The sequence below is a fragment of the Pseudochaenichthys georgianus genome, chromosome 23, assembly GCF_902827115.2.
Source record: "Pseudochaenichthys georgianus chromosome 23, fPseGeo1.2, whole genome shotgun sequence".
Classification (NCBI taxonomy): Eukaryota; Metazoa; Chordata; class Actinopteri; order Perciformes; family Channichthyidae; genus Pseudochaenichthys; species Pseudochaenichthys georgianus.
In genome coordinates this window covers 18,607,062-18,626,011 of record NC_047525.1, presented here as the reverse complement: position 1 = coordinate 18,626,011, position 18,950 = coordinate 18,607,062, and the positions used below count along the sequence as shown (strand labels likewise).

The 18,950-nt window shown below is 40.9% G+C and overlaps 2 protein-coding genes across 3 annotated transcripts; both read left to right on the top strand.

Moving 5' to 3' along the window:
- The first annotated feature begins 1,839 nt into the window (after positions 1-1,839).
- Positions 1,840-5,087, top strand: LOC117439319 (islet amyloid polypeptide). Its single transcript, XM_034075216.2, has 4 exons — positions 1,840-1,892; positions 2,827-2,922; positions 3,540-3,680; positions 3,777-5,087. Exons 2-4 carry the CDS (start codon positions 2,843-2,845, stop codon positions 3,949-3,951), a joined length of 396 nt encoding a protein of 131 aa, XP_033931107.1. The 5' UTR covers positions 1,840-1,892; positions 2,827-2,842; the 3' UTR covers positions 3,952-5,087.
- Positions 5,088-7,590: 2,503 nt separating this feature from the next.
- pyroxd1 (pyridine nucleotide-disulphide oxidoreductase domain 1) lies at positions 7,591-18,626 on the top strand. Of its 2 annotated transcripts, none has more exons than XM_034075285.2 (13): positions 7,591-7,903; positions 8,016-8,096; positions 8,328-8,447; positions 8,822-8,950; positions 10,675-10,748; positions 10,833-11,029; positions 11,122-11,219; positions 11,375-11,477; positions 11,570-11,682; positions 16,205-16,327; positions 16,759-16,896; positions 17,373-17,462; positions 18,271-18,626. In XM_034075285.2, exons 1-13 carry the CDS (start codon positions 7,826-7,828, stop codon positions 18,427-18,429), a joined length of 1,503 nt encoding a protein of 500 aa, XP_033931176.1. In that variant the 5' UTR covers positions 7,591-7,825; the 3' UTR covers positions 18,430-18,626. The 2 variants fall into 2 exon arrangements, with proteins under 2 accessions (XP_033931176.1, XP_033931175.1); XM_034075284.2 differs by having other exon boundaries at positions 11,567-11,682.
- Positions 18,627-18,950: the final 324 nt, after the last annotated feature.

Below are 18,950 nucleotides of genomic sequence, written 5' to 3'. Positions count from 1 at the left end.
GGGAAAGTTACAGGAAACACAAGGAGGTGTTCATGGGACCTTGATGGGTTTCAGGGTGTTAAATATCCATTAGCAATGCACTATGTTTCTCAGTTATCTCCAAGCTGTGGTGAGAACCAGCAGCACTTACCAGCAGCCTGTGGTGGCATCTCCCCACTGAGACTGTGGGATAATCAGAAACATGGTCCAGGTGGTCCTTTCAAATATAATGTTTAATTTATTTTTCTTGCATTCACTGATAATTGCATTTTTATGACTGCTCCTACAGTATATCAAGTGGTTACCTCACATGAGAGGCATCTTATTGATCTTAAAACTTCCTCAGACATGAACCCTGAGGATACATGTGAGATTTGGGCACGTTTAGACAATTTACGTTGTAGTCATACCACTTCTCATGCACAATATTTCATGAAACAGGAAGTTGGTGTAAAACGCATGGTATATTGTCCAACTGGCCCCACATCTTACATACAATGACTTGTATTGTTCACGACTGAGTCATAGTCATGAGACAAACATTTAGTTTACATAGAAATGACACTGTGTGGTCTTGACATAAAATAGAGCGGAATAATGTTTTTCAAGCGTGCGTTCTCTAGCCATCATAGTAGACACATGCAGGAAGTGGTGTAAGATTAATGTTTCTAGCCACCTGACAATACTTAGTCCATGATAAACTCTATGATAAACGCTCCTCTTAGTTTACATAACAGCAACCTCCAGGTTTGAGAAGTCAAGCTCATGTGTAAGTGCCTTTAGCGTGCAATCTCTCTTATAGCCAGCAGAGGGCGACTCTATTGGTTGCAAAAATAAGTCTGATTGTATGGAAGTCTACGAGAAAATGATCCTGCTTCTTACTTGATTCATTACTTTAGTAAACATTTTACTGGCAAGTCTGTTTTCTCAATCACTAGTTCAGGTCCTTTTCATTGAAGCACAATTTATTTATTAAAATAGTTTGCGATTTAGAACAAAAAAAGACAATGAGGATGTTGGTTGACCCTCTCAACCAAATTAGTAAAGTTACAACTGTAAAAAAACAAAACAACAAACAGATGCCTTAATGCGTTGGTGATAAATATCTGTGGGGAGTTCACTATGACAACATTAACATTACACATTTTAGCCCATTGTTGATACAAAATAATTATGATTTTAGCAGTTTTGAAGCGAAGAATAATTACTAAATATTATTAATATTTGCTTTTAACTTTTACAAATCAAGCGAATGCTAATTGGACATTTTTCAGTTTCGCAGGTCACGTCACGTCAAATGCTACTCACAAGTTTTACCGTCACTTCATTAATTAGTACTTTGTTTGTGACGTGTCCCATCAAAATAATGAGACACCATTAATTATTAACGATAATTCATATTCATATTTAGTATTCATCGTCCATGAAGCCCAGAGGGAGGCTGAAGGAGGGCCAGAGTTTGGTGACCTAAAACTTCATTATGTGTCTCAAGGTAAATAGAAAGACAACTTTCCTCTTCCTGGTGTGGGTTTACCGTGGGTCAGTCCCACCTCGGGGGCTGATGACGAAGGTGATGATGAGGATGTTGACGTACAAAGATGTGTGTGATTGTGTGTGTTCACTGTGAAAATGAGCATTTGTCTGCGTGTGTACAAGATTAAGAGTGTACATTAGAGTCACACTGAGTGTGCTTATGGCATATAGAAGACCCTCTTAGATTTCCCCTCCGCCCCCTTCGTCATCCCTATTCTGTATAAATGAAAATGCAAGGCTATATTTGGACAGAGCTGATGTCACAAGTGGTTTGAGCGATGAGCCTATAACTGTTGGAGCCGGTTTGTGTGACAGTCCGACAAACCCTGGACTGCTACAGTGACAGACTGGGATCTGCTGGGTACTGACCACAACTCAAAGTAAGTTCTCTGTCTTTCCTCAGGCTTAGCTTGGCTTTTATACAGTATGTGTATAAATCCAATTGGTTGTTTTTATTTGTATACAAATAGTTTTCTTCGAATTGAAATCTCTACCTCTTTCAGGATTGTGTTTTCTTTCTTGAAATTTGACAAAACAACTGAACTACTGTATATTATTATTTGAAAATGTAAATTGTTTCTAAGGACACTTTAAATAGGACTTGTCGCACAACAGGGAAATGTGCCATAAAATTATGATGTAGAAATGTGGGATTATTTTAAAGAAAGCATCACAAAAAGCCATCTATACAATAATAATATATATTTTTTTATTTGCACACAACACAAGAATAACTATTCCGACTTGAAATTGATTTGGATCAGTCCTTTTTTTAATGCAAAATGTCCAATACTTCTAATTTTCCATTATCAGATCTTCTATATTAAATAAATGAATTATAATTTGGTTTAAGATTGTTGGTTGGATAAAAAAAAGCATTTGAAAGATATTGCTTTGGCCTTAGAGAAAATAGTGAGGGGAATTGTTTTGTAAATGTTCTCCTATGTTAACACATTAATACATTATTAAAGAAAATCATCAACAGATGAATCCATATAACAATTATTGTTTGTTGCCAACCTAATTATAACTATTAAGGTGAGCTTTTGCAGGTGCTTGGTGTACAATCAATGCTGAATTATTGAGCAAATATTTTAATTGTATATTCTGTTTTTGTGCTAATTGTAATGACACAAATCTATGTAATTTGAACTCTTACATTTTGTACGGATGATAAAATTGAATTGGTGTCTTTGTTCCTGACTTTTGGCCAGGTGTTTTTGGTTATATATTGCATGCAAAAGATGTATTCCTCTGTTTTCAATAGCCTTCTGTAACCATGAATCAAGTGCTGTTCTTGCTGTGTTGATTCAGGTAATCACCCTACAACATGGATCACTTAAAGATGTCTGTGCTCCTCCTGATGCTGCTTGTGTTGCTGGGCTGCGTCTCTCCTGCCCCACGCTACAGGTGAGTGCATACAGGGGGGTGTCGCTCAGGATGTAGTGTAGTCATCCATCAAATGGAAGTGATTATATCCCCAGCCCCTGCACTCATTTAATATGGTCATGTGTCCTGGGCAAAATACTTAACCCCAAATTGCTCCTGATGGCAATGTGTGTTAATGTAAGTTTTCCTTGACCAGGTTGCACATTGGCAGGCTCTGTCTGAATGAATATGTGTGAATGAGTGAATGCTGACTTCTGTATGTAAAAGCGCTTTATGAAATGCAGTCCATTTACAATGTGGCTGTGCACTCATTTAGTGGTTTAAGATTAGGAGCAGAGTTCAAAGACTTTCACTTAGCTGAAGTGTTGATCATAACAGATCTGAGGTCAGTAGACAAGCAGCTGAATATCATGGAGATTGTGTGATGAGTAGGGCTGTAATGCTCTGTGTGAGGAGCCTCAGGGCATTGATAACTCTGGAGATGGATGCCAATTGTGCCCGTGTGTGGGAAAGTGCAACTGGTGAGGAGCTAAGTGCCCACTTTTTCTTCTTGCTCTCGGGACTAGTGGATGTTTTGAAGAGGGTATGATCAGCTATCAGTGTAAAACTGTTTGGCCCTTTTTCCCTGTGTAATGCAGGTACTTCAGTCCCAGCTCATCCAGCGAGCAGGAAAGTGATCTCCCAGACAGTGACAGCTGGTTAGCTCCCGGGCTGATATCCAACCCGTTCCTCGGGTTTGTGAGTACACGGCCGCAGAGGGGGCTCACAGCCATGGACAGGTAACAACATTTATGGAAACCACCAGCATCCTTACCTGAAAAAATATTTTCTCTGTATTGTGATGTCTGATTATTTCTGTGATAACTTTGATTTAGCCACCGCATAGAGAAGAGAAAATGCAACACAGCCACCTGCGTCACCCAAAGGCTATCAGACTTCCTGGTGCGCTCCAGTAACACAATTGGCACCGTCTACGCACCGACCAATGTGGGATCTGGCACCTACGGAAAAAGGGAGCTCTTGTTGGCCCCCAACTACCTGCCTCTCTAACAGCTGACGAACCTCCACCAGCACTCCCACTGCTCTGATGATATAACCAGACATCTTATGTAACAATGATTGTGAGAATGACGTTACCGACGATGACACTGATGGTGATGATGATGATGTTTATTTTATAAGAAACAGTGCCTTTAATTTAAACCTTCAAAGACAATGCGTTTTTTTGTTCTGGCTTTGTGTGTGTGTTGTGGCTCTGTGGATACTGTTTCGCAATGGAATGAAGTAAAGAAGTAAAGAAGTAAATAAAAAACAATAAATAAAAGAAAAAAAATGTAAAGCCCTATGAAATAAATGTTGATTTTGATAATACAATTGTGAACATATATTTTAAAAAATCTTCACGCGTTTGAAGCAACATTATTACACATCATCAGCTAGTACTACATGTATTACATTTGTGTAAACAGTTCCCAACTTGCTTCCTCATGTCCCAGACAAACCTCAGAATTAACCTGCACAAATAAGGGTTTCATCATGTGTTTCTGCACACCCTTTTCCAGGAATAGTTTTTGGGAAGTTCACTTCCTAGCCTAGAGCAGCTTTCACGTGATATGAAATTGTCACCATGCCTTGCTTTCTTGTGTCACTTCTGGCTACATCACATACAACCGTTATATATTATGGTGATTTGATAGGTTAGCAAATGTATTATCTTTTCAATTTACACACGGCATCTATTGCACGTCTGTCCGTCCTGCGAGAGGGATCCCTCCTCTGCTGCTCTCCCTGAGGTTTCTCCCATTTTCCCCTTAAAACTGTGGGTTTTCTCCGGAAGTTTTTCCTTGTACGATGTGAGGGTCAAAGGACAGAGGGTGTCGTATTGTCATACTGATATTCTGTACAAACTGTGAAGTCCACTGAGACAAATGTAACATTTGTGATATTGGACTATATAAATAAACATTGATTGATTGATTGATTGATTGATGGTTAGCAGCAACCAAGCTGTCAAATGTCCCCCTTTCATCACATTCACTTCCAGACATATTCACATTCAGCGCCCAGACTGAGCTCATTCTTCTACTCATCTCATCCATATATTTGACATTCTCTTATTCACAACCAGTGTAAATGCTCCATATGGAGGTTTCCTATTCTACTTATGGCTTCACCAACTCTTTATGATGTCACAATGAGGTCTTATCACCAGAGACTATATTTCTCATCCATTTGTGCATGTCAATAAAGCTATTCATTCACTACAAATGAAGTCTCTCCTGATTGAAATGTAGCTGGAACTGGCAGCAATTTAGCTTAGCTTAGTTTAAGCACTGAAAATATAAGGGTAACAGCTAGCTAATAAACCGCGGGTACGAGCCATTAGTGCCCAGCAAATTGTAATTTATCACTTCAGTTTATGCACAGATTAGACACGTATCATATGGTGTGTTAATTAACTGAGATTTGTAATGATAAGGACTGATTAAAGAGTTGAAACAGCTAGCTAGTACGTCACTGGTGTTTCAGCACACTCAAACCTGCCCTAAAACAGCTAATTGTATTTTTCAGACTCAAGGTTGCGTAAAGATTAGCCTACACACATATAACACAATGTATGAATTAAATGAGTTATTTCCATGTGTTTAATGGTAGATTTTGGTCCCTTTGGACAGAGCAAGGCTGGCTGTTTGCAGACTCCAGTCTGTATGCTAAGCTAACAGTTGCTGGCAGAAGAAAGACAAGAAAATAAATAGGCAAAATTCTAGCTATTGCTTTAAGGCCAACCAAAAAGCTATCCTGTCATCTAATTTTACAAACACCACTTTCTTCTCATGAAATATTACTCTAAACGACTTTTATATTTTGGTGAATAACCAGTTAAAACCCTAAATAAGATTTATTGAGGGGAGAGAGATCACATGTTGTTCAGATGGAGTTACAAGTCATAGCTCATGATTTCGATCAGTGATACTTCTTTGTTGTTTACATGCTGTTGTTTTTTTATCCTGTGAATTATTGTTGCATTCTGCAAAGGTGTGTTTAAATAATCCTGTATAGTGGATAGGCTATAATGTGAATGTATTGTGACAAGTGTTCATTTTGACAGCAGCTTTTTCAATGAATTTATTATTTATTTAGTCAAGATGTGAAACATGTTAGTATATATTTGTACTTTTTAATAAAAACCTTTAGCATTTACAGGCCAAGTAAAGAAATATAGTCAGGTTAATTAGCTGTGATCCCATAATGCGATCAATAATGGAGGCTATTAACCCCAATTTCCCGGGCTCCCCTTTACACATTTCTATTTAACTCCTGGTGATAGTGTACAGTAATTTGTGGCATTTTGGAATAGAGAAAAAGTGGCTTAATTTAATGCAGAAGCACCCCCACAGTCTATTGAAATTAATCCAGAAAAAAAGAGCAATTTTTATCAATGACAAAATATAAAATATGTTGCATAAATGAAATACAGTGTTCTTAATTTATGAGCAAACACCATTATCCAAATTCCTTTATATGTGTGATCACAGTGCTGTATCCAATGTAGTCATGTGCTCTGTAGAGGTTATTCAGGGTAACCTAATGAAAATCAAGAGGGTAGGTATGACGCACAGCATTAACCCGTGTTTGATTACCAGTGACCTAATCATCTCAGACACTGACATCAATACTCCCATGGATGGTGAACAACGGCATAAAAGGTTTTTCAAAAATAGAACAAGTGCCGACTTTTGCTGATGAATCCAAAAACAATGGAGCCATTATCGCCCAAACGCCCTGCAGAGAATGGGGATCGTGTCAAGATCTGTCACTTACTTCATGTAAAACCACAAATGGCACTGTGCTTCAACTGTTATCCGGTGGTGAGTTGTTTATCACTGCAGTAATGACGGAGGATGAATGTTTTGATGGAATTTTAGATATGATTTGCAACAACATTAATCTCTGACATTAGAGATACAATGGAGATCCAAATATAAACATAACAAAGGACTGTAACCTGCTCCCACTTAATTGATACAGGTCCGTTAATGCATAGACTAGAACTAGACACCAACATATGTTCTTATGTTAGCTATGACATAATATGCTGTTATTGTCAAATTTTACTCTCACATATGTAATGCACTTACACTTTCCTCTCGATGCAAATAAACACTGTACAGCAACATATTAAATTATGCATTAAGTATTAGTACAGAATTCTTTGTTACTGTACACTTCTGTTCCAATTAGTATCACCTAGCAAATTGACTTTATATTTTCCCTTGATGCCTTGTTTATGAGAGAAAGTGAACGCTGTTTAATTGCTGTTTTTTTAACGGTAGCCCCTACTTTAATTGTTTTTTGACCAATATAAATGTATGATTTTATAAACAAGACAATCGGGACATGATAATTAAAGGTAGGGGTAAAAAAGGTAATACTTGTCTGTGATTTTACACTGCAGATATGTGGAATACTGTTAATCACAGAAAAATACTTAATTATGTCAGTGTTAACAAATAATTACATGTAAGTGACGCCTGGAACACCTGGATCCTTAAACTGAACATGCTTCATGGATTAACATTTTACATCTGGTATTTAACCATACCTGCGGGTGCCTTCAGTCAAGTGTACTGCAAGACTTGCGTTTGAAAACGTTTCCTGCTGCTTGCCGTAGTTAATTGTAAACAAGGAAGTTACGTTTCTTCAGTGCACTGGTTGGCATGTGCAAAAGAAGAATGTGGTCAGCTAGCTATCACAACAATTTACTAAGAGCATTTTAGCACTATAGCCAATTGCCAATAGGTTTTTTAAATGTTTACCAACGTCTCCATGTAGAGAGAAATCTAATATAGCGACCATTTAGACATCAAATGCAAAAGGAGCTAGTGTTAGCTAGTTAGCGTTAGCTTAGCCATTACCTTAAAGAATGGCCAATAGAAAAGAGAAAACATTTAGGTTTATAATTGTAGGAGGCGGCATTGCGGGTGTCACATGTGTTGAGCAGGTGAATATGAATTTGTGTAGGTGTCTACAAAATAAATATATGAACCATAGGCTTTATTACTTTACTGCATGCAATGTAGCTACTTAACATTAACCTTAATTTTCATTGACAGCTGTCATCACAGATTCCGTCAGCTGACGTTGCTCTGATCACAGCAAGCCCCCATATCAAGACCGTGACAAACTACAGACAGGTCAGGGTGGTGGTGGTGGTGATGATGATGATGATGATGATGATGATGATGATGATGATGATGATGATGATGATGACCTTTACAACACATTGTTTATGTACACTAACAGATGACATGGTTGCTTCCTTGGTGTCCCAGCCAATTCATGCATCACCAGAAAATAATATAAAGAAAATGTCAATCAAAGGCCATTCTCCTTATCTTGCACCCTTTCTTTTTGGCTTGCCAAAGGTTTCCAAAACACTGGAAGAGTTTGATGTTGAAGAACAAGCATCCTGTGTTTTGGAGGAAAAGTTTCCCAACCTGACTGTCATCCACTCTGCTGTCAAATCCCTTCACACACGGTCACATGTAAGTAGCTGTTTTGGAGTGTGTAATGGTAATAAGACGTTGTATCTGGTTGGATTTGCTTTATTAGATAACAAGAACAATATGTCTATGTAACTGTAACTTAAGCCATGCATGCTGTTATTCCAGATTAGTTGTTTACTTATTAAAATGTATTAACAATACAATTCAGACAGTGATTTCTTGCACAACATCTCAACATAAGGTGTATTTACTATTATCTGTCTACTATCGCCACCTTGTGGACATGTGGTTACAGCATGTGATCTAATCTAACTAGTTAGTGAAAATAAACATTACTTCTCAAAAGGAGAAATTAATAGCTAAGCTGGATGTGAGAACGATTCACTATTTCCCTTTCTTCTTTCTATTCTCAGTCTTTGGAAACTACAGATGGCCGGGTTTTTGGTTATGAGAAGCTGTGTATCTGCGGCGGGGGAAGACCTAAGCTCCTAACCCAGGAAAACCCTTACGTCCTGGGGATACGGGACACAGACAGCGCCCAGGTACAACCCCATCACTCTGGATGCTTCTATTTTCATCGACATGCAGGTCTGAACTAATAAGGAAGTTCTTTCAAAAGCAAGAAGCAGTTTGAAATAGAACAAAGAAAAGATTTGCCATTTTCTTATTTCTGTGATGTTTCTGCTATGATAGTCATTTCTAGAACACTGTTTACAAAGGTTCATCCAGTAACATTTCAACAACTGCCGCTACTACAATGTCTTTATTGTTGTCAGTTTTAAAAAATGAAGGCAATAAAAACCTGCATACAGTTGTACAATGTAATAATACATGCTTATTATCTGGTGTGTTTAATGATTCATGTAGTTGTTTTAAATGTCATTTTACTTATTAATAATAATAATAATAATATATTTTATTTATAAGCGCACTTTTCATTTGCGTAAACAAAACTCAAAGTGCTACAAAATTAAAAATTAAAAGGGTGAAACAAAACAACAATAAAAAAACAATTAAAACAACATAATAAAAGCTGTGACATTCATGCCCGCATGGCATAATGTGGGGGATTTAAAAATCTAGTTAAACGCTATTCTAAAAAGATGCGTTTTTAGGCCTTTTTTGAAAGCCTCCACAGTCTGTGGTGTCCTCAGCTGGCTTGGGAGGGCATTCCACAATCTCGGAGCAGCGGAGCAGAAGGCTCGGTCTCCCATGGTCTTCAGTTTTGTCCTTGGTGGGATGAGGAGGTTTGCCTTTACTGAACGTAGGTTCCTCGTGGAGGTTTGTGGGGTGAGCAATTCCTTGATGTAGGAGGGAGCATTTCCATATATGCACTGATGAGTGAAGAGGGTGATTTTGTAGTCAGTCCTGAGTGAGACCGGGAGCCAGTGCAGTGATTTGAGGATGGGTGTGATGTGTTCGTACTTCCGCACTCTCATCAGGATCCTAGCAGCTGTGTTTTGGATGTATTGCAGCTTCTGAATGTTCTTGCTAGGAACCCCAATGAGAAGTGCGTTACAGTAGTCCAGCCTGGAGGAGACAAAGGCGTGGACAAGCTTTTCAGCATCTGGCAGACTGAGTGTGGGGCGGAGTTTCGCAATATTTCTCAGGTGGTAGAAAGAGGTCTTGCATATTTGCTTGATGTGGGCCTCAAAGGTCAGGTGAGGATCCATTTTAACTCCCAGATTGGTAACCGTTGTTGAGAGTGGAATGTTCTGACCGGAGAAGGTGATGCTGGTGATGGCAGATGAACAGACCTGATGTGGAGTGCCAATAAGAATGGCTTCAGTCTTGGAGCTGTTTAGCTGGAGGAAGTTGTGCTTCATCCACACCTTTATTTCCTCCAGGCATGTGGTTATTGTGGATGATGGCAGAGGTGCAGAGGGGGTTGGGTTTGCTCTGATGTAGAGTTGTGTGTCATCAGCATAGCAATGGAAAGATATTCCATGCCGGCTGATGACACGACCAAGAGGGGATATGTATATGGTGAAAAGGGTGGGGCCAAGGACTGATCCTTGGGGGACACCGCAAGTCACAGAGTGAGTTCTTGATTTAGCCGTATTATTATTTATTGTATTAGTTGTGTTGCTTCTGTTTTGCTGTTCTTGTGAATGTTTTTGTCCTCAGTGGTGAAGACTGATCATACTGCCTGATTAAATTAAATTATATTAATCTCAGCAATTGAATGCAGTAGGATGAAAACAGAAGTTACATAACAGCAAAAAACATGTGATGCTTAACAGTTTTCGCTGTTTATTTGTTTCAGGAGTTACAGAAGCGGTTATCCAAGGCAAAGAGAATTGTTGTTGTTGGCAATGGAGGGATTGCACTGGAATTAGTGTAAGTGAACTATGATCAAAATACTGAAAAAAAATAATAATAATGTGTACGTTTCTCCTGAATGAGAGTACATGTTCTGCACAGGTATGAAGTGGAGGGTTGTGAGGTGATCTGGGCAGTGAAGGACAAGGCCATAGGAAACACCTTCTTTGACGCGGGGGCCGCACAGTTCCTCATCCCATCTCTGGAGGCTGCCAAACCAGAAAAAGACACTCCCTGTAAGAGACCTCGCTACACCACGGAGGAACCAGCGCCTGGAGGATCTCACACCTTCACAGCAGGTCTATCTTTGGTTTATTCCCTACATGTGGATTTCTCTTCTCTTTTCGTAGAATCTTTCCGACCGACATAAACATTTAATGTGTGTTTTCAGATAGACATGCACGAAGGCAAGGTTCTAGTTCTACAGAGGCTGGCAGTGCCCTCGGCCCAGACTGGCATGAAGGGATAGTTCTTCAAGGTTCAGAGCAGGTGAGATAGTGTGTTTATCTTTGATATTGAGAGCCTCTGTGGGATTCCTAAAGCATGGATCAGCTTGGGAGGTCTATACGTGTAGATATGACCTTCTGCTTTGTGATACCTTCCTCCTTTTCTCCTCCACCTCCTTTCCCTGCCGATGTGTTCAGGGGACCCGCAGAGTTTCACTGGAATATCAGTGTGAGGTGGAAAAGATCTTCACCTCTGAGGAGCTGCTCAATTCCCCTCCGCAAACACTCGGACATGAGAATGGTGAGAACCAGACATGCTGCTGCTCCATCTGAACTCTGACTCATCCTTCCCTTTTATGTGTCACTTTTCAACCTTTTCTCTCCTCTCAGTAGGATCCTGGCCAGTTTACATCAAACTGACCAACGGTAAAACGTTTGGCTGTGATTTTGTTGTCAGCGCCACCGGTGTCGTGCCAAACACTGAGCCATTTCTCCATGGCAACAATGTAAGTACATTACATTTAGCTGACGCTTTTATCCAAAGCGACTTACAATAAGTGCGTTCGACCAACAAAATACAAACTTGAAGAAAACAGAATCATATAAGTACATCAGGCTTCATAGAGCAAAAACATTTCAAGTGCTACTCAACTGGCTTTAGATAAGCCAGCCCTTTATTAGTATATAAGTGCTTTGTTAATAGTTCTATCGCTCGAAGTGGAGTCGAAAGAGATGAGTTTTCAGTCTGCGCCGGAAGGTGTGTAAGCTATATGCTGTCCTGATGTCATTTTGGAGCCAGGATAGCAAACCCACGTGTTTTTGCTGATGGGAACTTGGGTCCCCCTCGCAGCGAGGGTGCAGCGAGCCGTTTGGTTGATGCAGAGCGGAGTGCACGTGCTGGGGTGTACGGTTTAACCATGTCCTGGATGTAGGAAGGGCCAGATCCATTCGCAGCATGGTACGCAAGTACCATTGTCTTGAAGTGGATTCTAGCAGTTATCGGAAGCCAGTGGAGGGAGCGGAGGAGCGGCGTGGTGTGGGAAAATTTAGGAAGGTTGAAGACCAGACGAGCCGCTGCATTCTGGATGAGCTGCAGAGGTCGGATGGCACATGCAGGTAGACCAGCCAGGAGGGAGTTGCAGTAGTCTAGGCGTGAGATGACGAGAGCCTGGACCAGAACCTGTGTTGCTTTCTGGGTCAGCTGGGGACGCATCCTCCTGATGTTGTAAAGCGTGTATCTGCAGCAACGGGTTGTAGCAGCGATGTTTGCAGTGAAGGACAGGTTGTTATCTAGGGTCACACCCAGATTCCTTGCAGTCTGAGTCGGGGAAACAACAGAGGTGCCGATGTTGATAGTTAGGTCAAGAGTGGGACAATCTTTTCCCGGAAGGAAAAGCACTTCAGTTTTGTCAAGGTTGAGCTTGAGGTGATGATCAGACATCCACTGAGAGATGTCAGCTAGACAAGCAGAGATGCGTGCGATGACCTGGGTCTCTGAGCGGAGAAAGGACAGCATTAATTGGGTGTCGTCAGCGTAGCAGTGGTATGAAAAACCATGCGGGCTAATGACTGATCCGAGCGAGTTTGTTTACAAGGAGAAGAGGAGGGGACCAAGAACAGAGCCCTGAGGGACCCCTGTAGTTAATTGACAAGGGTCGGACTCGGACCCTCTCCAAGTAACCCTGTAGGTGCGGTCTTTGAGGTGAGAGGGGAAAGTGCAGAGCCTGAAACTCCAAGTTCTTGGAGAGTGCGAAGGAGGATCTGATGGTTCACCGTGTCGAATGCAGCAGACAGGTCCAACAGGATGATGACAGAGGAGAGGGAGGCTGCTTTAGCAGTGTGCAGTTCCTCAGTGACAGCAATGAGGGCAGTTTCTGTGGAGTGACCTGCCTTGAAACCAGACTGGTGCGGATCCAGAAGGTTGTTCTTATGGAGATAACAGGAGAATTGTCTAAAGAGAGCGCGTTCAAGTGTTTTAGACAGGAACGGGAGGAGAGAGACAGGCCTGTAGTTTATAACATCAGATGGGTTGAGAGTGGGTTTCTTTAGGAGAGGGTTTACTCTTGCCTCCTTGAGACTGTTTGGAAAGGGACCAGAAGTTAGAGAAGTGTTGATGAAATGGGTGAGAAACGGTAGAATATCAGGAGCGATAGTCTGAAGGAGGTTTGAAGGGATAGGGTCCAGAGGACAGGTGGTAGGGCGGGCAGAGGTAATGAGGGTAAGAACCTCACTTGGAGAGAGAGGGGAAAAGGAGGTCAGTGTGTGGGTGAAAGGAGGGTCTGGTGACCCAGCGGTGAGTAGAGGTGAGTCAGAAAAAGAAGAGCGAATATCATCAACCTTTTTATCAAAGTGGTTAACAAAGTCGCTTGACAGAAGGGACGAGGGGGAAGGGGCTTTGGGAGGGTCCAGGAGGGAGGAGAAGATGGAAAATATTTTTTTAGGATTGGAATAGGAAGATTGGATCTTATCTTGAAAGAAAGTGCTTTTTGCCTGAGAGATCAAAGCAGAGAAAGAGGAGAGGAGAGCCTGATTGGTTAGGAGGTCGTCACGGTGTTTGGATTTCCACCATTTCCGCTCAGCTGTCCGAAGGACGGTTCTATTAGCACGCAGTGCGTCATTTAGCAAGGGAGCAGGAGGGGACTGACGAGCCTGCCGAGATGTGAGAGGACAGAGAGAGTCCAGAGAGGATGAGAGAGTAGAGAGGAGAGTTTCTGCAGCAGAGTTTGGAGGCAGCAATTGGAATGAGTCAGAGGAAGGGAGGGCTGAGAGCACCGATGAGGCAAAGGTAGAGGGGGAACGAAGGTTACAACGGACAGGTGCAGGATCAGAAGAGATTAGTTTGTTATGTTTGGAAAGGGGTAGAGAGAATGAAATGAAGAAGTGATCGGATGTGTGGAGCGGGTTTACAGAGAGGTTAGAAGTAGTGCAATTCCTTGAGAATATGAGATCAAGGACATTGCCAGCTTTATGAGTTGGTGGGGACGGAGACAGTGAGAAAGCAAAGGCGGTTAACAGAGATGTTAGTTCGTCTATCTTCCCTGTCTGGAGGTTGAAGTCTCCGAGAAGTACAGCGGGAGGGCCAGTTTCAGGGATGTGTGAGAGGATATTGATCTAATTACTCCAAGAAGTCCCCCAAGGCGCCTGGTGGACGGTAGAGAACAACAATGGTTAATTGTATAGGGTTACTGTGACGGCATGGAATTCAAAGGTGGAAGGAGTGAAGTTAGGTAGCTTGAAGAGGGAAAAGCTCCATTTGGGAGAGAGCAGGAGACCAGTGCCACCTCCTCTGCCAGTGGGTCTGGGTGTATGGGAGAAGGAATATGCTGTAGAGAGAGCTGCTGGGGTGGATGTGTTGAATGGAGTAATCCACGTCTCAGTGAGAGCAAGGAAATCCAGAGACTACAGGGAAGCGTAGCCAGAGATGAAGTCAGCCTTAGGAACAGCTGACTGGCAGTTCCACAGGCCGCCTGAAACTAGATGCTGGATCTCAGTGGAGCACGTGGGATAGACGAGAGCAGGCCGGTTATATCGATTACGAGATACACGGGGCCAGTGATAATTGCGAGAAGACACATAAACAGGAATGGAGAAAACACATGATTATAGAATGAGGGGCTAAACAACCAAATAAAATAAAACACCAGCGATACTTAGCTCAATCAAAGTAGGATTTGCCTCCTCTTTGACTCCCTCGTGACTCCCGCAGGACTCTAATGTCTTTGCCAGTCTTACTCCCGCAGGACTCCAATGTCTTTGCCTGTCTGACGCTCCAGGAAAGAGCTACCTAAAATGGACACCTGATTGCTGAGTTTTCACAGCTGTGGGGCCACGTCCCTTTAATTAGTTAACTCTCTGCAGCTGGTGGCCCTCAAAAGGAAATCTAGACTGGCTCCCTCCTGAGTTGTTATTGTGTATTTTCAGTGGCCCAATGGTTTTACAATTACATTAAACAAGTAAACTCATATATGGTGTGGACGGGTGGCGCAGTGGTCTGTGCGTTTGATCATCAGATCAAGGGGGCGTTGGGGAACCCGCTCCCGCCCCACTGCGTCAGGCCGTTGTGTCCTTGGGCAAGACACTTCACCCGAATTTGCTCCTGTGGGTATTGTCCACAGTAGATGACCATTACATATGATCTGTATGTGTAATGTGTATTTGTAAAGCGCTTTGAGAGTCTTTGATAAAGCACAATAATAAATATAAGGATTATTATTTATTATTATTATATATGACAAATAAATACAATTTGCTTTGAAGGGTCTCAGATTCAAGTAAATCCTTCTGTTTCTTGCCATCATATGGTCACATAACTGTACAGCTAGTAACTAAAGCACAACAAATGGCAACAATTTTGTTCAAAGAGTATTAGCTCTGCCTTTATGAACAGGACCATGTCTTGAAAATAATTGCAAGGGTAGGCTAGTTATGAAAGAGAAATTAGAAAGAATTAGCCTTTTATTTTGGCTAACACTACAAGTCTGCATCTTTTAGTACACCATATTGGATGTTAAGTGAAGCAGTTGGGTGTTAAGACCTCTAGATGTCACCAAAGGACAGGTTTTCTTTTATCACTCTTGGTTTAAAAGGATTTCACCCCAAAATATAAATACAAATATATATATATATTTAACTGCAGCACAATTTATCACTCTATATTGTTTTGATGAGGGTTGCCACTTGTTATTCTCGCTGTCTGATCATTATTTCTTGAAAGAGACATAGCTGTTAAATGTCTTTAATGTATTTTTGGTGCTTCCGGCTCCAAAAGCTGAATATCAATCCAGATAGATTGATAGCACTCAAGGTAAAAGGAACAACATTGTAGATTTTTGGGTGAATTGTCCCTATAAGCTTAAGTTCCCAATGAAAGGCTTTCCCTATGTACAGCCACCTTATCAAAATGAACGTATGTTTTACATCAAATACTTTGCAAATTGCTTTGTGTCTCCTTTTTCTCATTATAAAGTATTAGTCATATATTTGGTATGAATTCCTTTTTTTTTTTCTTTTCGGTTTTACCTTTTTTAGTTTGCTCTGGCAGATGATGGGGGCCTGCAGGTAGATGACCACATGATGACATCAGAGCCAGACGTGTATGCTGCAGGAGACGTGTGCACTGCATGCTGGGAACACAGCCCGATGTGGCAGCAGGTACACGATCAAGTCATTAGCCAGTTCAGCCGATACTAGAGTTGTAAAGATGCCATCTGAAAATTATTCTGATATATTTCATGTATCATCACTTTTCCCATACTGCTCACAATTCGATACAAACCAATGTTATTTGATTCAATTCTGTTCATTCAAAATGTATATAGCTCTACAAATTAAAATGAGCAATGGGAAAATAGGGCCAGACATAAATGGTTGCATTCAGCACCACTACACTGCACCTGGCAGTTTGTCCTGAATCTCGTCAGTGTAGGTTTCAGTTCCCATGGCATTGGCAGGAGAGCTAAATATAACTATGTTTCATCAAGGAGTTAGATAAGTCTATAAACGGCTGCAAAGCTGAAAAGTTGAAAAAGAGTGTTATAATTTCACCTAAACATGTGAAAGAGTTGTTTCTGTGCTGTGTGCAGATGCGTTTGTGGACGCAGGCCCGTCAGATGGGCTGGTACGCCGGGCGCTGCATGGCGGCACAAGTCCTGTCAGAACCAATAGAACTGGACTTCTGCTTCGAACTCTTCTCACACATTACCAAATTCTTCAACTACAAGGTAGGTGACTTTCCACTGCAGGGGAGTGCATGTGTTGAAATAATAACTCATATGTTAATCATCTACCCTACAAATTATAACCATTACTTTTAAGGTGGTTATAGGTCCCTTCAAAAGTCTTAGTGCTCAATTCAGATATAGTTTGGCTTTTTACATATTTTTCTTTCCAATGTGGCCAATATCAGATTACATTGTGAACTGGTCACTCTAAAATTTAAATAATGCAACTCTCATGCACTACAGTGTCTTACTGTACAGAAGAACACATGTACGCCTTTAAAGATAGCATTTCGTTTTATTTTTAAATTAATGTGTAAAAAAAAACAACCTACAAAGTGGCCTGAATCAGAGTTGAAAAGGTTATATCTGATTTGGCTGACTTTTGCCTTCAGTCTGAATATTAGCCTTTTGTTCCTACCTCTAGGCTCATTCCCACTGTGTATTTAAACAACTTCCTCTCTGCTGGTCATTCACAGGTGGTCCTGCTGGGGAAGTTTAATGGACAGGGGCTGGGGTCCGACCATGAGCTGCTGGTACGCTGTACCAAAGGCCTGGAGTATGTCAAGGTGATACTTAAGAGAAAAACAGTACACTTTTTCTGTTGTGTGTTAATGTACATACATGCCAGGCTGAAATGTAAGCAGTTATCTCTGTGAACAAAAGTTAACATATGAATGCAGATTCCAGAATTTATTTTTGTTATTTGCATTATTCTTGTTTCTTTTTGTGGTCAATTTGAATTGCTGATTTGTCAATAATACTTTCAAAAGTAGAATAGGATGGGTAAATGTGGACAAAGCCATTTTCCAACATTCAATCTCACAACCCATTAGATATTGTCTGCTGATGATTTAGCTTCTTTTGTTATATTAGTGTTAGCTTGTAAACTCGCTACTTGTGAAACAATCCACTCCATTCTTGTCTCTTGAGTCGCTGAACGGACTGTAAATAATGACTGCCACAAAAAAGAGTAAGTCCTTAAATTGTATACCAGCATGCCACACAGGAACCCTCAAAATAAAGGCCCTTGCTTCCAAAGTCGTATTGTCATCAGACCTACAGCTGATGTGTTACGCCGTTATGGAATCACAAGCTTTTTGGATGCTGTTAGACATTCCTGTGGCACCAAATGCCATTAGAAAGATTTTCCGTTTGATTGATTGTCGCAGTGTGAAAGAAACCACTGTTTTTCTGTGGATATGGTCTAATGCTGCTATTGAGCCAGAGGCAAAACAGGATCAGCTGATCTTTCCAAATTGTAGATATACTGTAGATGTATTTTCTCATGTCATCAAACTGATTTTACCCACTATTGGAAAAATCAACATGTGTGATTTCATTTTCACACAATTTACCGCTGTATTCCTGTTCCAGGTCGTTCTCAGTGGAGGTCGGATGGTGGGAGCTGTGCTAATCGGGGAAACAGACCTGGAGGAGACCTTTGAAAACCTGATCCTCAACGAGATGGATCTGACACCCTATGGAGAGGAGCTGCTGAACCCTAACATTGATATAGAGGACTACTTTGATTAGGCATGAGAGGAAAGAAAATAATTTCGAAAGACCTGCGAAGGCAAAATGCATTCTATCATGTCAGATTTAGTCCGTTTCTTTTTTTGTATTGCCGAGGGAAGTAGTTTTCTGATGAAGTAGCAATGATCTTAATTTTATTAAGACCCTTGTAAATGTAAGAATTATTTTGCTTTAAAATAAATTATTTTCAAAACCAAGAGTACTCAATTAGAACTTGAGTGATGTTTTAAAAAAAACGTTTTCATCTATTCGTAGCATGAATGCAAATCCATCACTTGTGGCAGGAATTAGACACTTAATCCACAAAGAAAGTGATACGTTCGGGAAAATATGGCATTGAATAAAGATAATGATTTTGTTGCTATGTTGTCTAAGTGACTCGTGATCAAATATCAACCTCAACTACGGCTCCTCCTGTGCCTCAGCAACGATTGTAACAAAATACATTATCAGGCGCACATAATGCGGTCTATTGTTCCTCGGATATGCTGCTCTTGGAGATGTTGCTATTCGAAAATCCC